Source organism: Marmota marmota, unplaced genomic scaffold (assembly GCF_001458135.2).
Source record: "Marmota marmota marmota unplaced genomic scaffold, marMar, whole genome shotgun sequence".
In the NCBI taxonomy this organism is placed as follows: Eukaryota; Metazoa; Chordata; class Mammalia; order Rodentia; family Sciuridae; genus Marmota; species Marmota marmota.
This window is the reverse complement of record NW_026000221.1, coordinates 14751968-14772048: the sequence shown is the minus strand read 5'-3', so window position 1 is coordinate 14772048 and position 20081 is coordinate 14751968. Positions and strand designations below refer to the sequence as shown.

Genomic DNA, 20081 nt, shown 5'->3' with positions numbered 1-20081 from the left:
GGATTTCCCATCCCTAGAGCAACAGGGATAAAATTATGCCCATCCTGTGACACCCCTTCACTGATCTCTTCAAAGTCAGGCTTAGAACCAGAACCCGGAGACACAAGCACAACCCTTTCTCTGATGCAGAGTATCTTGGGGTTTAGTGAGAAAGAGAGAAACCTATAGATATGTATAATACAGCAAAGCAAGGTATGATAAAAAGCACAAAGAGAGTTACGAAAATACAAAGGAAAGGTAGCTGAGTTGGTGGGAAGAACGTGATCAAGGAAATGCCCCCAGTTGGAGAATGATTAAATAAATTATGATCAGTTCCATTACAGTAGACTATGAAGCAGCCTTTAGAAAAAAAAAAAATATGGTATTGCATTAAGTGGGAAACATGAGTAAGTTTATATCTTGGGGAAAGACTGAGAGGATGTGTGTACATGATGTTAGGTTTTCACTGATGTCAGAACCTGTGTGTTTTCCCTATTTGTTTTTGATTTTTATTGTCCATATGGTATTGTTCCCATGGGGGAGGGAAACAGGTAAATGCCACATGAAAGTCAACTTACCCTGCCCACGAGCACAGGGTCAGGCCCGGTGTACTCCTCTATCACAAAGAACTGGTTCCAGACCCAGCCTCTTTTGGAGCGTTGCAGCACCTGCCCCTCCTTGCCCTTCTCATGATGTCCATAGAACGAGGGCCGCAGGTGGCTTCGTCGCTCCAGAGCAAATGCCTGGCTGTGGCACAGCATGCTCAGGCACACCAGCGCGGCTTGTAAACAGTAGTTCTCCTTCATTTTTGGTTATGTGGTAGGCACAGGAGAATGCAGCTGTCACCCTTCCGCCAGCCCAGACGAGTGGTATGCCTTTCCTATGGTAAGTCTCCGGGGTACATCAAGCAGACCTCTCCTGGAACGGAAGGTCTTCGCTCTCTGAGCACATCACGTCAGGGCTGCCCACTTCCCCAGGCGGCTTCTGCAAGCAAAGAGAGGTTTGATTAGCTGCAGGCTTCACCCTCACCTCATTTCATTTCCATTTAGTAAACAGTTAGGTTTGAGTGTCAGTCTTACCACTTGTCAGCCTAGGGAAAGTTAATTGATTTCTTCTGAGTTCAACTCACTCATTTATGAAACGGGGATAAGAATCCTACTCATTGCAAGGTTGTCACAGGGATTAAATGAGTAATACACATAAAGTCTCTTAGCACAATACCTGGTTTGCGGTATTTATCTGTTAGTGTAATTGATTGTGCATGTGTTTGGTTAAGTTCTTGTAATAGATCAACTTGGAGTATTATGAAAGCCCAGGAGAGGAATAGAGAATCCAAACTAGAGATGGCAGAGACTAGGGCAATTAAGGCAGATTATCTAGAGGGTAGAATGGATGAGCACAAGAAGGGAAAGAATGGGATATATTCTGGTTTGGATGTAAGGTATCCCCACAACAGCTCACGTGTGAGACAACGCAAGAAGGTTCAGATGAGAAATGATTGGTTTATGAGGTTAAGAGTTGGGTCATTGGGGCAGGACATCATGCTATATATTTTGTATCTGGTGAGGGTAGATCTCTTTGCTTCCCTCTGCCACACTCTTCTGCCATGATGTTCAGCCTCACCTTGAGCCCTGAGGAATGGAGTCTGCTGTATATAGATTGAGACCTCTGAAACGGTAAGTCTCCAAATAAACTTTTCCTTCTCTACAATTGTCCTGGTCGGGTCTTTTGCTCACAGTGTCGAAAAAAGCTGACTAAAACAGGATACCTTACAGAAGGACCAGCATGACCCTAACCCTACAGGTAGTGAAAGGCACAACATATTCCAAGACTTTAGCATGACTGGAAAATGTAAGGAAAGCAGCCAATGGAGCATGATAGAGACGAGAGTTCAGGTCCTATCCCAAGGATGATGGGCAATAACTGTGGAAGGTAATTAGACTTGAAGATCAGATAGGCCTGAATTGAAATACCACTTCTAGGTCTTATGAGTGACCTTGGACATGTCAATCAGTTACTATGAGCCCCTGGGGTCTCCTGTGAATGACAAGGAGGACGAGAACTTTTGCACCCACATAAGACTGAAGACCGAGTGGAAAACTGACACATGTTGGTATGCTTCCACTTTTCCTAGAGGGCCACAATCTAAGCCTGCAGTCTCCCTTGCTTTAGGGGTGAGTGCAGATGGAGGTGCCCAGAAGACGTGCTTTCTCTAAGGGAGAAATTGAAGAACAGGAATAACTCAGGATACCATAGCGATTTGGCCTTGGTAGTCTAAGAACTAAAGGAATTAGAGGAATTCCAATTTGTTCTAATTCCTTCCCTTCTGATGGTCTTTGACTCTGCCAAGCCAGGCCCCCTCTTTTTTCTTTTCTTTTTTTGTAATATGGCAAAATGATATTTGGGGAACTTATAGATACAAGATAATTTCAGGAGTCCAATCATTGTTCTCAACATCACTTGTGATGGTAGCATGATAGTTACTTCTCAAATAATAGAAAGTATAATATTCAAGATTTGTGATATATGGGCACATGGGTGGGTAAAAGTGTAAGAGAGAAAAAAAGGCGGGTCAAAAATGAAGTGTTTGCCATTTAACAGTTTCAACCTTAAACGCAACATTTTAATAAGACACTAAATGTTTTTTATATAGCAAGCCAAACAGACAATGTGGAAAGAGCACAGAGAGGCCCCGGAAGTGGTGAGATCCCAAAATGAGGAAAATAGGAAGCAACAGGAAGGTCTCTGGGCTTACATGGGGAAGAGTGAGACTGGGTGGGAATCTGCTCCAGTTTATCATGGAACCTCATTATTTTCCCTTTTGTGACAATCTGCTTCATTCTCGGCAAAATGAAGCCCTTGATTGAAATTCTCTATACAGGCCTCCATCTTCATATTCGTGGTTGGAGCTCTGATGAGAGATGGTGGGGGCCAATTTTTCCCCCTGACTCATGTACTATGTCTTTACTAGACTGGAAATCAGCCTCTTAATAGTTGAGTTTATATCTTATTTGATATATACCTGGGATCTGAGCTCAAAGCAGTCCATCCACAAAATTCGAACATACGATTTAAACCACATACTTCAAGTTCAAAATTAATATTGCCTCTATAGAAATCCAAGAAGCAAGAGAAAAGGCAGAACATATGGTGCTGTGAGATCCCTGCCCATTTTGTACCATGCCAAGTATTAAACGTTCATTCACATGGTGATAAATTATTCTTGCATATAAACTGTGAAGTGTATTTGAAAGAAAGGGTTTAATTAAAGTCGATATTTCTGCACCTCTCTATTCTGGCTGCCATTTTGCTGTAAAGTACAATTATTTCTGACACCAAAGTGTTGAAACTAGATGACAACTTTTTTCCCCCTTTTTAAGAAAAACAATCTAGCTTAATGTTAATGCGTTTAAGAGTTTCCATATGACCAATAAATAATCAACCTTACCCTTTGTTAGACGGTAAAACTGTCTGCTTATTTCTGTTGGAAAAGACAGTGAAATCAACTTGCTTGTGAATGTCATTGTCCAAATTCATTATGTTAAGTGCTAAGATGACTATGCAATATATAAAAATTTTTAATGATTCCTCTAGCTTTGTATAAGATGGATTTTTATCACTTTTTGTTTATTCACTTTGAGAAGGAAAATCTATTTACAAAAGTATTTTTATAACCATTATTCTAAAAGCTTTACAAATATTAATGTGTCTGTTGATTTCTATAGCAATCTTGTAAATGGACATGCTTCTTGTTTGAAAGGAGAAGGAAACTGAGGTCCAGATTAAAAAAAAAAAAGAAAAGAAACGAAAAAGAAATTTGTGCTAGGTTAGGCTTCTGGTAAGAGGTGAGCTGGGATTTGAACCCATGCCATCTGGGTCTAGTTAGTCTGCTGCTAATCAGTGAATTAATATCTCTTTCCATTTCTTTTGTATTTCATAAGGAAATTATATGGGCACTGTAATAAAAATGATAACCTAGCATCCACCTGAATATGGGAAGTAAGCCAGTAATTGGGTGTACATCAACAATAATATTATAATGAAAATATTGAAAAATAGATAACATTTCTCAGGTGCTATCTGCTAAATGTTCTTGCAAGGGATTTCCATGAATTGAGTCACCCAATCATTCCAACAACTCTACAAAGTAGTACAAATGTTATTCCTGTTTTACAAATAAGTAGTCTGAGGTGCACCAAGAAAAACTAACTCACACAGGTTACAGAGCTAAGAAGGAGGGGAGCTGAGATTGAACCCCCTGCATTTTGCCCCAGTACCTACATTCCTATCCCTATGATTCCACCTGTCATGCCTGTTTGAGAAAAGACTGGGGATCAGATTGTAGAAACACATCCCCAGGAACACATAATAGACTGACCATGACAATAATTTAAGTTACACGAGCAGGAAGGCTTGGGGTAGGCTATGACAAAAACTATGAATTAAACCCAAAAGAAAAAAAGAGAAAGCATTTCATAGCAAGACCAAAGAGGAACAGGAAGTAATTATATCAGCCCACCCACACAAATGTACACCCACGCCTTAATGAATTCATAGTGCACAAAAGTTAAGCTTTGTTTTTTAATATTTTTTCATCTTTCAGAATTTCTACACTTACAGGTTAAATATGAATATATAAGTTAAAATGTACTCAAGAATCCTTTCTTCAGGTTTTGTTTTTCTGTTCTTTTTTTTTTTTTAAGGAAATGTTTCTAGAATCTGGAGAAGTGATTGATGTATTCAGTGGTAGAAACTTTGCAGGAATCTCTCATGAAAATTAATAGGAGACCTCCCTCCTAAGAAGACCTTGATGTTGGTAATAATTAGGAAAATATATCAGTGTTCTAATTAGCTTTAATAAAGACCCCCAGGGAAGTTCTTGAACAATCTTTCCATTAAAGCACTTTCCATAATGCCTAAGCATTGGGGTTCCTCTAAAACATATAGGAGGGCTCTATTTTATGAAGGGAGCATATTGCTTGGAGGGAAAAATAGATGTTGTTGAAAGTCACAGGAGTAATAACATGACAGGAAAATGGATTTGCAAAACCACCAGCCCTAGATGGAAAGCTCTCCCCTCTATCTTGAGAGCAGATAGCCCATCATAAGCTACTGCGCCCTGAGCATAAAACTCTCTTGCTGTGCCTGCTTTTGTCTCTGTAAAAGAAAATGACATATACGGGTGTTTAAGTATATTTGGACTCCCGCTGGAAATTGTTACAGGGTAGAGAAGGAAAGACAAAAGCACTTAACAAAAAGGAAACGGATTTGAAATTTCAGCTCTCTCCTCCCTACAGAGCTGGAAGGATCAGAGAAGACGGACCCATTCTTTTTTATTTCTAGGTAGCTAAAGACAGGTTATCATTAATGAAGGATATTACCAAGGCCCGCACTAGAATCACAATCCATTCTGTATGGGTAAAGTCCCCTTGTTGGTGAGCTCAGGAGCTCTGATCTCCCCTTCAACAAACACAGCTTTGTAACCAATTTGATTCTATTATGCAAATTAATTCAAGCATATTTTATTCCCCATTTTGATCTCATCATTCAGCACTGAGCTGGTCTCTGGTTTCAAATCAAATCACAGGAATTATGTTTCGTCTGTGAAAATCACTGAGGAAGAGAAGAGGAAGTATTACAAGAATTATCGAATCACGGGTCTTCTTCCCTGATTTCTGCACTGGCACGAACTCGAGGCAATCACTTCTTTTCAGGTGCAAAATATACAGTGTAGACTACAAAAGGATTATGGTGTACATTACTCCACAATAATACCAAATTCAAATGTTACGTATGCAGAAAAATGGCCCCTTGTTAATGACCATTGAGTTCTTGAAAGATGAATGAAAACGTCACAACTGCTCCAAGGTAAGTCTGACTCTAGAGAACGTCCCGGAGCTCAGCTTTGGAAGTAGAAAGATCATTCCCTGCTGGTGTATCATGCAAACCTGGACTTAAAACCTAGTTCCACCATGTACAGTTTAGACAGAATTAAGTTACAATAGTAGATACTAACTCTGGCCAGGCTCCTGGTTTTCCTAAAATTGGACAGCATGCTCTGGGCTCAGTACACACCATTTTATTGTGTTTTCACCACAATTATATGAAAATATTACTCAGATCTTTATTCATGAGAAAACTGAAGCTCCAAGTTGTGAAGTAACTCATCCACGTACAGGCTGAATCACTGGCAAGATTGCAATTCAAGTTCAAATTTATACGATTACAAAAACTGTGTCTGGCTTGGGAGTATTTCACCCGCCTCCCAAACTCTGAGAGTTCATATTCCTGGTCTTCAGTACAAGGAGATTGCATTTTCCATCTTCAAGGATCATCTCAACTATACAATTTTATTTGATATGGAAACTCATCTTTGTCAGATGGGAGTTCCATTATGCTCTATGTCTGCATAATAAGACTTCATATTCTTGGGTCCCTTAGCCATATCATAGGAATCCAACGTAAGGCCCCTGACCTCATCCTTGTGTAACCATTTGGTACTTATTTATATTTTTAATAATTAAATCATCTCCAAGTGATAAGATGGTCATATGTTATGTGTGCACTGAAAAACTTAATATCGTGCTCTGTTCAGTCTTTAAGACAGACTTTTTCTCACTGCAGTATTTTTCAATGTTAATTATTAAGATGAATAAAATATATCAACACATACAAGAAATCACAGTTTCAGCAGTGTCAGCTTTGACTGTGCTCTCCATGAATGTGTGGAAAGGGAGAGAGATTTCATATTTCATTTTCATTTTTTTTTCTTCTGCATAAGTTAAACTACCTGGATGAAAATGAGGTCAAAGTGGCAAAGATATACAGATGCTTGACATCACTTAACGTCACTGTTAATATGAAAGTCCTGTATGAAAATGCCCCATTGGCTCTGACCAGCAAATATGTATAAAACTTTATTTATTTGCCCATTTCTTCATTTGTCCATAACTTTTCGCAGTGCCAGGTTTGGGTGGAACTTTGGGAATAAACTGAAGTCAAGTAGCACCTACCTGTAGGATCTGTCACTGTCTTCTGCTAATAGTGAGAACATGACCTATGCAGATGAGTGATGGTAGGATAGGGTCAATGCAAACAAGACCCTGTCCAGGAGCAAGAATGAGTCAGGGACCACAGCCCTACAGATGAATGTGTGACATATCAGCTGACATTTGCCTACTTCAGTCTCTTCCAAGTAAACCCCCACACCCACACTCACCAAAGCCTGGAGCATCCTCCCCTCATACTCTGAGGAATGATCACACCTACTCCTGTGACAAGCCATAAACTGACCACTGACTGCCTCTACCTCTGCCACATGGCTCATAATGATAAGCTGGGTGAGTCAGATTCTCCCGAGAACTTGAATACAAGAAAGCAGGAATCCTCTGCAGTTGGTAGAGGGGGCTGAAACAGGTAGGTTGGGAAGGAACTGAGGAATGGCACAGCCTCTAACTGACATCCAGTGGTGGCTCAAGTTTCAGTGAAATTAGGACAAGAATAAGTCAGTTAGAAACCAAAGAGAAGTAAAGACAGCCTCTGTTCCTATGCTATGCCAATGGAAAAGCGTGGGGCCCTGTTTTCTGAAGACCTAGGCAATCGGGGACTGCCCTCTAGCTGCTGTCTCCAAGGGTCCCAGCCCTGCTGATTTGTTTCTGAAGTTTTATGAAGTCACATGTAATACCTTGTCCATAAGATGACAATACACTGCCTTTTTGCTGCCCCTTGCGAAAACAGGACCTAAACCGGGCACGGTGGCTCATGCCTGTAATCCTAGCAGCTTTGGAGGATGAGACAGGAGGATTGCTAGTTCAAAGCCAGCCACAGTGAAAGCAAGGAGCTAAGCAACTCAGTGAGACCCTGTCTCTAAATAAAATAAAAAAACAACACAAAATAGGGCTGTGGATGGTCAGTGGTTCAGTGCCCCTGAGTTTAATCCCCAGTACAAAAAAAAAAAAAAATCAGTGACCTAGTAAACTATGAGAATTAAGAGGAAAAAGTTAGGCCTGTTCAAAGGTACATTACTGTAGTTGAGGAGATCACTTGTTCAGCTGTAGAAACTGCCATTTTCTCTGGGGCTGGGGATGTGGCTCAGTGGTAGAGTTCTTACCTAACAAGTGTAAGGCACTGGGTCTGTTCCTTAGCACCACATAAAAATAAAGAAATAAAATAAAGGCATTGTGTCCATCTATAACTCAAAAAGATATTTTAAAAAAGAAAACGCCATCTTCTCCTATGAATTTCCAAGGAAGATGAGGCCCCCCCAAAAAAAGAAAACACCAGATCTCTAGACCAAAAGTCAAGATAATGTGGTCTAGCATAGAGGTTCTACAAGTGAAGTGATGTGTAACTTCAGGAAAAAAAAAATGCTTCTTCCTCAGGGACTAGGTTTTCTTTTCATAAAGTAGAAAGCTGGAAATTGCCTATTAAAGGTTCTTCCATAGCTACAGGAAACTGTGAGTCTGTGCTTCGCTGAGACTGAGGGACCTTCTGGGATTGGAGGTTTTCATCTCATTCTAAGGTCTGTGCCTGGCTGGTGGGATAGTCCGCTGCCCATCTCCAGGAAGCCTCACAAACATACAGCATGATGAGAGCAGTGCCCTCTCAGCCTGGGCAATGCAGAGCCCTGTTAATGTGACAAGTCTTGAAACCTTGAATTAGGAATGAGCCTTTGCTAATGGACAATGGGAATCCATTAAAGATTTCCAGCTAAGAGATTGGCAGGATTCAGAATATCTAAGGCATGCAGGAGAAACTAGGGTGAGCAGTAACATCTGCTAGGAAACAATGAACAACAGCAGGGACTCAGGAAGAAGGGCTCAGAGGACTGGAGCTCAAGTTACTACTCACTGGATGTATGACTCATCCTCTGTGAGTCCAGGCTGCCATGTTGGAAATGAGAAGCACACTAGCATGGGTCTCAAAGTGGGAGTGCAAAGATCAAAAGAGGTGATGCTTTGAGAGAACTTTGTAGGGTACCTGTCACATGGGGAACATTAAGAAAAAAAACGTTAAGTTTGTAAAGGCAAGAGACTTTTCTTTTCTGATCACTATTGTAAAACAGTACACACCCTGGAACACAGTAGGTGACTAAGCTCAGTGAGGGATGCTGCTCCCTCTACAAGTAAACAAATGCCTACTGTAAGCCCAGGATATGTGCATTGGCACAGCATGGTGCCTGCCCCATGAAGGGCCCAATACTTCTAAAAGGAATTGGTAAATGTAAAGACAGATGTGCATGAGGGTGCTGAGATACGTAATCCAGTGGTGTCCAATCGAAATATAATGTAAGTCACATGCATAATTTTGAAATTTCTACACAATATGTTTTAAAAAGTTCAAACATGGATGAAATGAATTTTAACCACATATTTTGTTTAGTCCACTATGTACCAAATGGTATCATTTTATCGTGTATTCAATACATAAACTATTGAGATTGCCTGATTTTTTGTGTGTGTGTTTGTGTTTTGTCTGATGTCCTGGAACCACTGAAATAGTTCAGGGAAGAGGCGTCCTAAACTAGAAACAGAAGACTTAGGAGAAGGAAGGGGTTCTAAAACCCCATTCTAGAGCCCTGAAGATGCAGAGGCCCCTGGGACTGAGCAGGAGGAGAGAAGATGAGACCACTGTAAGGAGAAACTGAAATCATAACCGTGCTGTCCCTGACCTCCTCAGGAGGAAGGCAGGTTTGGAAAGCAAAAGCACTGGGTATTAAGCATTTTAATCTTCGTGAAGCAGGTGGACAGGTGGACAGGTAACTCAAGTTCTTCCAAGGCTCACCATCTTGAATGCAACCCTTTGTGTTGAAGCGTGGAGATTTTGTTACATTACTAAACTCTAGAACCTCAGAAGTGGATGACAAGGGAGGGAACTTCAACTATTGATCGTGCACTTCAATAGACAAGTAGGAAAACTGAGACACAGAGCTGATCAATAACTTATCCAGAATGAAAGTCAAGGTGAGGAAAAATCTCAAATCCTCACTGTACCCAAGAAAAACAAAGGCACAGGAAGAAGTACCAACAGGAGAAAATTCTCTAACATCTTCCTTTCCCACTCTCCCCCAAACCTGGATTAAAAGCAATCTTCTCTTTCAAACCATTTTCAGAAAACAGTGCAGCCCAGGCTCTATAAGGGGAAACAGAGAGACTGTCAGAGGGGAACAAGACCAGGGCCAACCGCTTGCATATTCTCCCTGGAGTCTGAAATCCTGCAGAGAGCCACTGTGTATGGAACAGTCCGTTTTTATAGGTGTAAACAATGTAGAGGAATCATGCCAAGGTGGCCTAGATAACTGACAGGGGCTGGATGTAGCCATTTGAAATAATTACTAAAGCCAGGAGAGAGAGAGCACCTCAGACCCCCAGTGCTCAGAACCTTTAAATTCTGAGAAATGCATCCTATGACCCGAGTTCACTCAGAGCCACACACACACACTGGTCCAGTTTAATCAGAGTGTCTGGATGCCAGCGAGCAGGAGTGGGGTGCAGTCAGGTTCTTCCAATTATTGGAAGCCTGCTTTTCACCAGAGTGTGGGTGAGCTGTTCTGAGGACTCCTTCCTGGTGCACTTCCCGGGTCCACTGCATCCTGCCAAAAGCAGACTAAACACTGCCACATTTTAAATGACATTTGTGTGTATCTACATATAGTACAGAGGGTTTCTTACCCCCCTTTATTTTTAGGAAACAGACACCAACTGTAGCCTCGTAATTATCTCTTTGAAGCCCAATCTTTTCTTTTCAATGTATTAATGTCATTTTATTTGAAGAAATGTGGTGTTTTTTTTTTTTTTAATGAAGAATAAAAGAAAGGTAATGGGATACAGCAAATGAGTCAAGTGCCTTGTATGTGTTCAGAGCATTTTCTGAAGCATATGCCAAGCCCTCTCAGATAGGCAGGACTTTCAAAGACAACGTTAAGTGTCTTTTGTGGGTCTCGGATGATATGGTTCACTTAATTAGATTTTCTGTAATCCCAGGTTAATCCTATTGAGAATTACAGACGTGAATTTTGATGTGCCTGGCAGAAACATCTATTGTTCCAAATGCATTTCTGAAAAAAAAAAAACCTTATTTTTAATTTATTACCGGAAGTATTAGCACCAAGACACCCTCTCCCTCTCTCCTTCCTCAGGTGGAGGTGACCATTTTGTTTCCTTTGGATCACACTGTCCTTTTACAAAATTTAATAAGGGCAGTTTTAATAATTCTTTGTCCTCAATGACATCACCTCTTCCCCAGGACATATTAAGTTCTCTTAAGATTTTGGATGGCAGCTAACTCCTCACTGAATTCCTTGCCACTGGGAACAATGGAGTGTGGAACTGATGTTGTACCTGCCATAGCTGACTGTCTGGACTGATGGCTCTCCACCTTGACTGAGCATTAGAATCCACTGGGGAGCATTAAGAATTCCATTGTCCTTACCCTAAGCCACATAAAATCAATGAAAGTGAGGGCACAGTATTTTTTTTAAGATCCCAGGTAATTCCAATATACATCCAGAGTTGATAGACACTGGTTTAGAGTTACACTATCCAGTGGGATAGCAACTAGACAAAGGTGGCTCTTAAAATTAATTAACAGATTGGAAATGGAACCACCATATGACCCAGCTGTCCTACTCCACTCCTCAGTATTTATCCAAAAGAACTGAAATCAGCTTACTATGGCAATAACATGCATTTCACTGTTTAGAGCAGTATAATTCATAATAGCCAGGTTATGGAACCAGCCCAAGTGTTCATCAATGATGAATGGCATGAATTCCCACAGTGGAGTTCTCTACTCAGCCATAAAGAAGGAAGTTATGCTATTTGTCAATAAATGGATGGAACCAGAGAAAATCATGCTAAGTGAAATAAGCCAGACTGGAAGAACTGGGAAATAAAATTGACGAAATTATGCTATATGCATGTATGAATATACCCCCAATAAATCCCATTCTATGTATAATTATAATGCATTAGTGAAAATGCATATATGTACATAAATAGAAGGAAGACCCAAAGACTAGAGGAAAAGGGAGAGGGGGGAAGAAGCATGGGGTAGAAAAGGGAAGTACTAGGAAATAAACTTGAGCAAATTACATTTTGTGCATATATGACTATTTCACACAAACTCCACCACTATTATGTATAATTATAATGCATTAATGAAAAACATAAAAAAAATTAGAAATTAACATAAATTTTAAGACAGTTTATCAATGCAATAATCCCATTTGAAGTGTTCAGCCTACTCATTTCATTTCAAGTGGTTATTTCTATCACTGCTGCAAATGACCCTATCTGCCAGTGTGGATTTTAGGATCTAAAAATCATCATCTGAATCATAAAATACCTGTTTGATGGCTGAATGTGTACAAAGAACACAGTTGTGGGTATTCAAAGACCTGCCACTATTTCATGCAGTGTCCAATAACTGAGACCACAGTTTTCCTATCCATGCAGTGAAGGGTTGGGCAACATGGTGGGTGTTTCTCCAAATGCAATCAGCAGTGTGCCCTGAAAACTCAAGGGATGACGGCCTATAGTGGGTAGGCTAAAACCACTGGCTCTACTGTCCACCACAAAGAGAATAGATAGCGAGGCTCAACAAAATTTCTCTTTGAAAAGCCTGTCTGCTCTGTTATAAAAAAAGAGAGAGAGAGAGAGAGAAAGCAACACTACGTGTGATATTTTGATCCCTAACAGACTCCCTGTCTCAGTCCAGCAGCAAGTTTGTAAATTCCTGCTTCAATGCCCATAATCTCCTGGTACAGGGAGGAGACCTCAGTTCAGGGAGCCAGGAGCACTGACAGCTGACATCTTACTTCTCCTCTCACGTCTTCTTTCTCTTATGAAGAAAAGGACGAGCGATGCCTGACCTTGCTCCTTCCGGAGTTAATTTGAGGGTCAAATGAGATAATGGATGGCGAAGCTCTTTATAAAAGCATAATGTGGGCTACACAGGTGAGGAGAGGGATGAGAGAGGCTGACAGCAGTGGCAACTTAGATTTCTGTAGCTAATTTTAAAAGCTTTGGCTTTTAACCTTTGGTATTATGGACTGTAGATAAATGCAAATTATCTTTTGTTATTACAAGAAAGGGTATGGGATGCTTTCCTTTGCTCGGATAAGGACATAAAATCGGCCCGGATGCTGCAAATGGGTCCCTTTCATGGATGCGGTCACCCTTTTGTTGGCCCCAGGACATGAAGGGATTCTGTAGCACAGATATGTGAAGGATGCCGAGCTCTGGTCCTTGGCAAGGGGATGGGGTGCATGGTGGGGAGAAGCAGATGGCTGAGTCTGATAAGGAAAGCTGATACAAAGCAGTGACAGATTCAATGGGGAAACAGCTTAGAAGTCCCTCTGCAGAAACTCTAGGCCTCTCAATTATCCATGATATGGACTGATAATGGAGCAATCATGGGAAAGCTAACAAAAGCCACCCGACAGATAGAATGGGCTTCCCTGGCCAGATTAGTTCTAGGAGGTCATCTTGTCAAATCACTCATCATCCATCAAATTTCTATTTGAAATAACCCCATCCATTGGGGGCAGTCCTATGAGTGAGTTACCATGTACCTCTTAGCTTCTTTCCAATGAGGACTGTGCCATGTCACAGGCACTATGCCTTATGATTCCTATACATTCTTGATGACCTATTTCTCTCCAGCCATCTTCATGAAGTTGGTGTCATTGCCTCCATAAGGAATCCAGGTAAGAAAACAAGGGCATGAAGCACTCTAGTTTGTATTTAGTTTATTTCTTGGGTCAGCCATTGCCTAAAATGGAATTTGTGGCTATATAGGACCCATGGGGAAACCCTTTCCCTTTCACCCTTTGACATTGAGCTAAGATCTACTTCTCTGCTAGTCTCCTAAATTTTGTTCTCTGGAGATGCTCAGAACTCAGCCAGCCTTCTTTTTATATAGCAACCTTTTGAAACATACTTGTGAGCACTAGGATTTCTGCAGTAGTTAAGTGCTAAGAATTTCGTGAAACATGTTCTTTGTCTTCAAGGAACTTACAGGTTGCTGGGATTTTTAGAGCACAAACCTTCCTTTTAGGGTATTGCATTCCCCACCTTAGGCATGACCAGCTCCTTCCACACTTGCTTAGAGGAATTGTCCCATTATTCCTCAGATGTCCCTCATCCTGCCCACCTCTTCCTCATACTCCCTGAATGAATGAATCCTGATTTTCAAACCTATCTCCCATAACATTTTCTTACTAGAAAAAAAATTTGTTCTACCTGTTTCCCTGCCTAAGTCTCCAAATAAGGTGCTAATAAGAAATAAAAAGCAAGGTGTGCAGGGAACTGGATGAAGGCAGCAGATAATAAATATCTTCCAGCAAATGGAGTCAGCCTGATAGGAGACAGCTCTGTGTGATGTCATAAGCTAATTGCTGTGGAGGAGAGTGGATATGTTGCTCACGAGGTAATATGTGGTATCACAGGTGTAAGTTCTACCTAGGAGAAGCATATGCAGTCAGGGATATGTTCTCTCTGCTCTCAGGGGTCTTCCATGTTATTGACCAACTGCATCTTCTTCTAAACAGATTTCTAGAAGGCTAAATTTGCATTCCTTGGCAACACTGGTTGGTTGGAAAGTACTCTTTGGCATTACTCCCTGAGGGGAAACCTCTTTGAACTACAGGTGCCTGAATCATTCAAGGGGCAGATGACGAAACATCACCAAAGCATGGTTGCTAAGCATGAATCTGTCAACAAGGACTCGCTACCCTCCTGCTAAGACATCCGTGACAGAGATACGTACCCTTTCCTCTTAAAGATGACTGCCCAGGACATCACAAAAACATGGCTTGGTCTCCTGCTTCAGAGTCTGTTCCTGCCTCTAAACCCAACCGTGGCTTCAGCTTACACTGTCTGCAACCCTGCACACTTTTATCCTCTATCTGTTTCATGCCTAGAGATTTTTAAATGTCTCCAGGAGTTAAACCCCAGCATTCTAATCTTGCTCACATAGCACCCACAAAGGGAGGAGGAATTCATCGCTTGATAGACAGTTGACTTAACAGGTATTCACACAGAGAAAACAGCTAACACCTCCAGAGAAAGTCAGTTCATTAAAATGAATGACACATGTAAATATTAAGAGAGGTCAAGATACATTCAGAATGGCACAGAATCTTCACAAGGAAAGGACCTAGGTCTGAAAGAATTTAAGTGGGAGTTTTAAAAGGTAGAACTGGAAGAAAGATGCTGTAGCCTTTCCCATGCCCTGGCACTCATCTGTGGCCATGTTTTCTGTATCACAAATTGATGGCTTTTTTTCCTGGAAAACCCACTGCCTAGTCCTCACCGTAGCTGAAGCGCAATTTGACTGCTTAGGGCTTTGAGGTTCTGCTTAAGACATATCAGGATTTTCTCCCTGCCTCTGACATTTTTTTTTTCCCTGAGGGGAGGTACTAGGGATTGAACTTAAGGACACTCCACCACTAAGCTGCATCTGCAGCCCTATTTTGTATTTTATTTAGAGACAGAATCTCACTGAGTTGCTTAGCGCCTCGCCATTGCTGAAGCTGGGTTTGAATCCACGATCCTCCTGTCTCAGACTCCTGAGCCACTGGGATTACAGCCTGCCTCTGACATTTTGACCTACCACTTGGAGTCTCACTTCTATCTGGACAGAGGAGATAGTACATGATGCTGCTTTGTGCCCTAGTCTGTCTATCTCTGGTGTGATTGTCCAGCCTCCCCAGATTAACACAGATCAAGGACTCTAGGATCTTATTAGTGTCTATAGTCTTAGGGTTGTTATAGCTCTACCCTTACACACACAGACACACCCAAAAGCCTAAGCCTGACCTTCCTTCTGCTCCCTAACTCTGTAGCTGGCCCTAGGACTGAATCTGCAAGAAGCTTTACAGAGCAAAGAATGAACTGAGCTCGCCAAGGCTACATAACTGAAATACTTTTCTTATGGCAGTATTTCACCAGCTTGCCCAACTCTCTTCAATGGATACTTGATCCTCAGTGCTGGAGTAACCATTAATATCTTGCTGTTGAACACGCAACAACACTGTACACATTGAGAACGTGACGCAGGGTAAAATGTCACTCACGCAAAGACAAATCCTGCATGATGCCACTTATGTGAGGTATGTAAAATATTCAAATTCAAAATGTCCAGGAATGGAATGATGGTTGCTAGGCCCTGCTGCAGAGGAAATGGGGAGTTAGTAATTTACTAATCAACAGGTATAAGGTTTCAGTTAAACAAGATGAATATGCTCTAATGATCTGTTGTACAGCATTGTAGCTACTGTAAACCATGCTGTATGGCACACTTAAAAACATATTAAGAAGGTAGATCTCATATTAAGTTTTATTATCACAATAAAAGAACATTTTATAGAATGAATTCAAAAGCTGGGCACGATGGTGCATGCCTATAATCTCAGCAACTCACAAGGTTGAGGCAGGAGGATCACAAGTTTGAGGTCAGCCTCAGCAATTTAGCAAGACCCTCACCAAATTAAGAGAGACCTGTCTTACAATAAAAAAATAAAAAGGACAGGGGTGAAGCTCAGCGGTAAAGCACCCCTGGGTTTAATCCCTAGTACTGAAAAAAAATTATTTATTTATTTGTTTTTAATTTGCAAGCTAAGGAGGAAAAGTGTAAGTGTTACACAGCTGCTAATTGAAAAGTTACTATCAAGTGAGTACAGTCCTGGCTTGGTGACATGACAAGGTGTGGAGATGTCACTTTGAGAAAACTGAGCAAAAAACACCAACACTATCAAAACTAGGAGCCAGAGGAAATGTTCCTGGGGACAGCAGAGGAAACAAGCAGACTTTTTGATGAACATATTTAAAAGAAGCAAAGTCTCTTTCAAATAATTACAAATTGAAAACTTGGCCCCGACACTGAACTTTGAGTCGACGGATGAGAAAAGATGAAACTTTTTTTTTTCCCCCTGCAAATAGTACTAAGGACCTTATCACAAAGACATGATATTTTTTCCCCCACTGAAGCCACACTGGAAAAATAAAAGCATGATGAGGAGAAATTCAGATTACAGAACAATAGCGACAATTCTTTCACTTGTTCCTGGCTGAAAATTTTCAAGTTAGCTCCTTGGTGAGTTGGAGAACTACAGGTTTATGTGGGAGACCACTGGACATCTTAGACACTGGTAGATGGATAGCTTTAGAGTAACTGCTTGTCCTTATTTTTTTTTTTTTATATGACTTTGGTTATCCTATGCAGATTTCCTTTGGTTAGCTTTCCAATGTCCTATTCAAAGACCATCTTCAGTATATTTTAAGAGAGGTCCTGGTCTCAGTGGGAACTTCCCTGACATTTGCAATGAGGTATACGGTGCATCAAATGGGCAAAACTTTGACACAAATACTCTTCGTGCAACCTTCTTCTATGGCTTACTTCTCTGAAGTTGGCTCCCAGGGTGAATTAAACTCTTGCTTTGCTCAGATGAAACATTTCCAGAAATAATCATCCTGAATTTGAAAGAAGCACTTTGTGCTAGAATAGGAAAATTTCCATTCCTAATCACAAGACTTTACAAGTAAATACTGGTTAGGATCATTTATATTTGGAAATAAATTTAGAAATTTGATCAAACATATCATATAAAACCTTTCATACAATAATAGATAAATCATTAATATGTGGGAACTAGGGGTAGAGAAATCAGATCTAGAAAATAAAAATAGAAGATTTCCAATTCAATTTTAATTTCTAACAATCAAATATGTATGTACATATTAGATGTGTGTATATATATTATGTCTCTGTGTATATATACATATATGCATATGTCCCACATAATTTGGAAAACTTGTACTAAAACAAATATTTGTTTATATATGAAATTCAAATTTAATGGGAGTCCTATATTTTTATCTAGCAATTCTATTAAACTCATCTGCCAAAATAATGAACTGCACTAGGTAAGTCAATCCTTAAACTCCAAGTTATTTTTACTCTAAATCCCAGAATCATTTTCTTTGCAACTATCATCTCTATGAACTGAGAATGTTCTTGCTGAGTCCCCACAGAGGCAACATCATTGGGCAGAAGAGATCCCATTTACAGAAACGCTGACAGTTTGAAAACTTTTCACATCGATGTAACTGAGGTCAGAGAAATCCAGGTTAGGATCTTTGATTTCCCCAGAGAAGGCAGAATAGGCCTTCGATGCTGACAGGTGACCCACAATGTAAAAGGCCTAAGGATGAAAGGATTATCCATGGTGCTAATTGATTGAGGAATTAGGGCTAATGTTCTCTTTCATCCTCTGAGTTGCCACTGGTTTTAAGAAAACAACTAAGACCTAAATCCTAGGGTAAGGATCATTTATATTTGGAGGATGTACCAAACTGGATTAGTGGGTAACTTTTAAGATCTTTTCAGAATTCAGTCCTCATAGACTTTTGTTAACACATACCAAAAATTAACCAGTGCATTCATCAAACATTCCTGAGGCTTGGGCTGGGTCGTTCAGCAGAGGCAGTATCAAGAAGATGTTGTCATGGTATTAGAAGAGAGTTTGCCCTTATTCTTCTTTGTGGCTTTAATATCCTGAGTACATTTCCTTTTGTTACCTTTTCAATGTCCTATTCAACAAAATCCTCAAGTATTTTTTCAAGAGGTAAATGCAAAATAGGTAAATGCAAAAAAATATTATGAAATGGGCTTTGATAGGGTCCCTAAGGGATGCAGAGAGGAGTCATACAAATCAGGGTATGAAGGAGTGGTTGGTCAGTCTTAGTGAATAAAACAGTAAGTCTTGAAATACACGAATGAGCCAGATGTTCAAGGTGAGGAACAGCAATCCAGGCAGAGGGAACAGCATGAGCAAATACCTAAGACATGAAATTAGATCCTGTGTCCAGGAAACCATAGGAATTGCAGCTGAAAAGTAGATACAAGAGGAAGTGAGGGGAAAGGGAAAAATAATACAAGGGGGACAAATGCATGTCAGTAGAGGGGGCAGAGAGAGAAGAGGCGAGGGGAGGGAAGGGGAGGGGGGATAGTAGAGGATAGGAAAGGCAGCAGAACACAATAGACACTAGTATGGCAATATGTAAATCAATGGATGTGTAACTGATGTGATTCTGCAATCTGTATTTGGGGTAAAAATGGGAGCTCATAACCCACTTGAATCAAAGTGTGAAATATGATATATCAAGAACTATGTAATGTTTTGAACAGCCAACAATAAAAAATTAAAAAAATAAATAAATAATTATTAAAAAAAAAAAAAAGAGTAGGAACCAGGCCAGGTGCAGGTGGTACACACCTATAATCCCAGAAGCTCAGGAGGCTGAGGCAGGAGGATTGCGAGTTCAAAACCATCCTCAGCAAAAGCGAGATGCTAAGCAATCCTAAGTAAGACCCTATCTCCAAATAAAATGCAAAATAAGACTGGAAATGTGGTTCAGTGGCCAAGTGCCCCTGAGTTAAATCCCCGGTACCTTCCCCTGCCCCCCCAAAAGAGTAGAAACCAGACTAGAAGTAAGGAATAAAAATTCATAAAGTAACATGAAATGTGTGCCAAACACATTTTAGACATATTGTAGCAATAACTCCTCCTCTTCCCAAAACCCTGTCTTAATTATGAGTTCCTGGTGGCCTGGCCCTGCGTACGTATTCCAGCATGCAAGATAAACATCAGCCATTAAAGAACTCTCTTGTATGGTACTGGAGCTCCAGGCAAATTTTCCTCCCTGAAACCTAAAGCATACATCATCCACAGTTTGTATCCATAGAAGGATATACTTAATATTATTAGTGGTGTGATAGTGATGTTTCAAATAAGTAATAGGTACATTCTGATTTTTTTTTTTAATTTATTTTTTATTGGTTGTTCAAAACATTACACAGCTCATGACATACCATCTTCCATACATTTGATTCAAGTGGGTTATGAACTCCCATTTTTTACCCCAAATACAAGTTGCAGAATCACATCGGTTACACATCCACATTTTTACATAATACCATATTAGTGACTGTTGTATTCTGCTACCTTTCCTATCCCCTACTATCCCCCCTCCCCTTCCCTCTCATCTTCCCTCTCTACCCCATCTGCTGTTGTTTAATTCTCTCCCTTGTTTTTTTTC

At 40.5% G+C, this 20081-nt stretch overlaps 1 protein-coding gene across 3 annotated transcripts in view; it reads right to left on the bottom strand.

The window, feature by feature from the left end:
* Nucleotides 1–20081, bottom strand: part of Cdh11 (cadherin 11) — a 148985-nt gene that overhangs the window by 46236 nt on the left and 82668 nt on the right. For all 3 annotated transcript variants that reach the window (XM_015488653.2, XM_048792052.1, XM_048792051.1), the window contains one exon: nt 558–963. In XM_015488653.2, the coding sequence (XP_015344139.1) occupies nt 558–785 (228 nt within the window). In that variant the 5' untranslated portion in view covers nt 786–963. The remainder of the gene's footprint in view (nt 1–557; nt 964–20081) is intronic.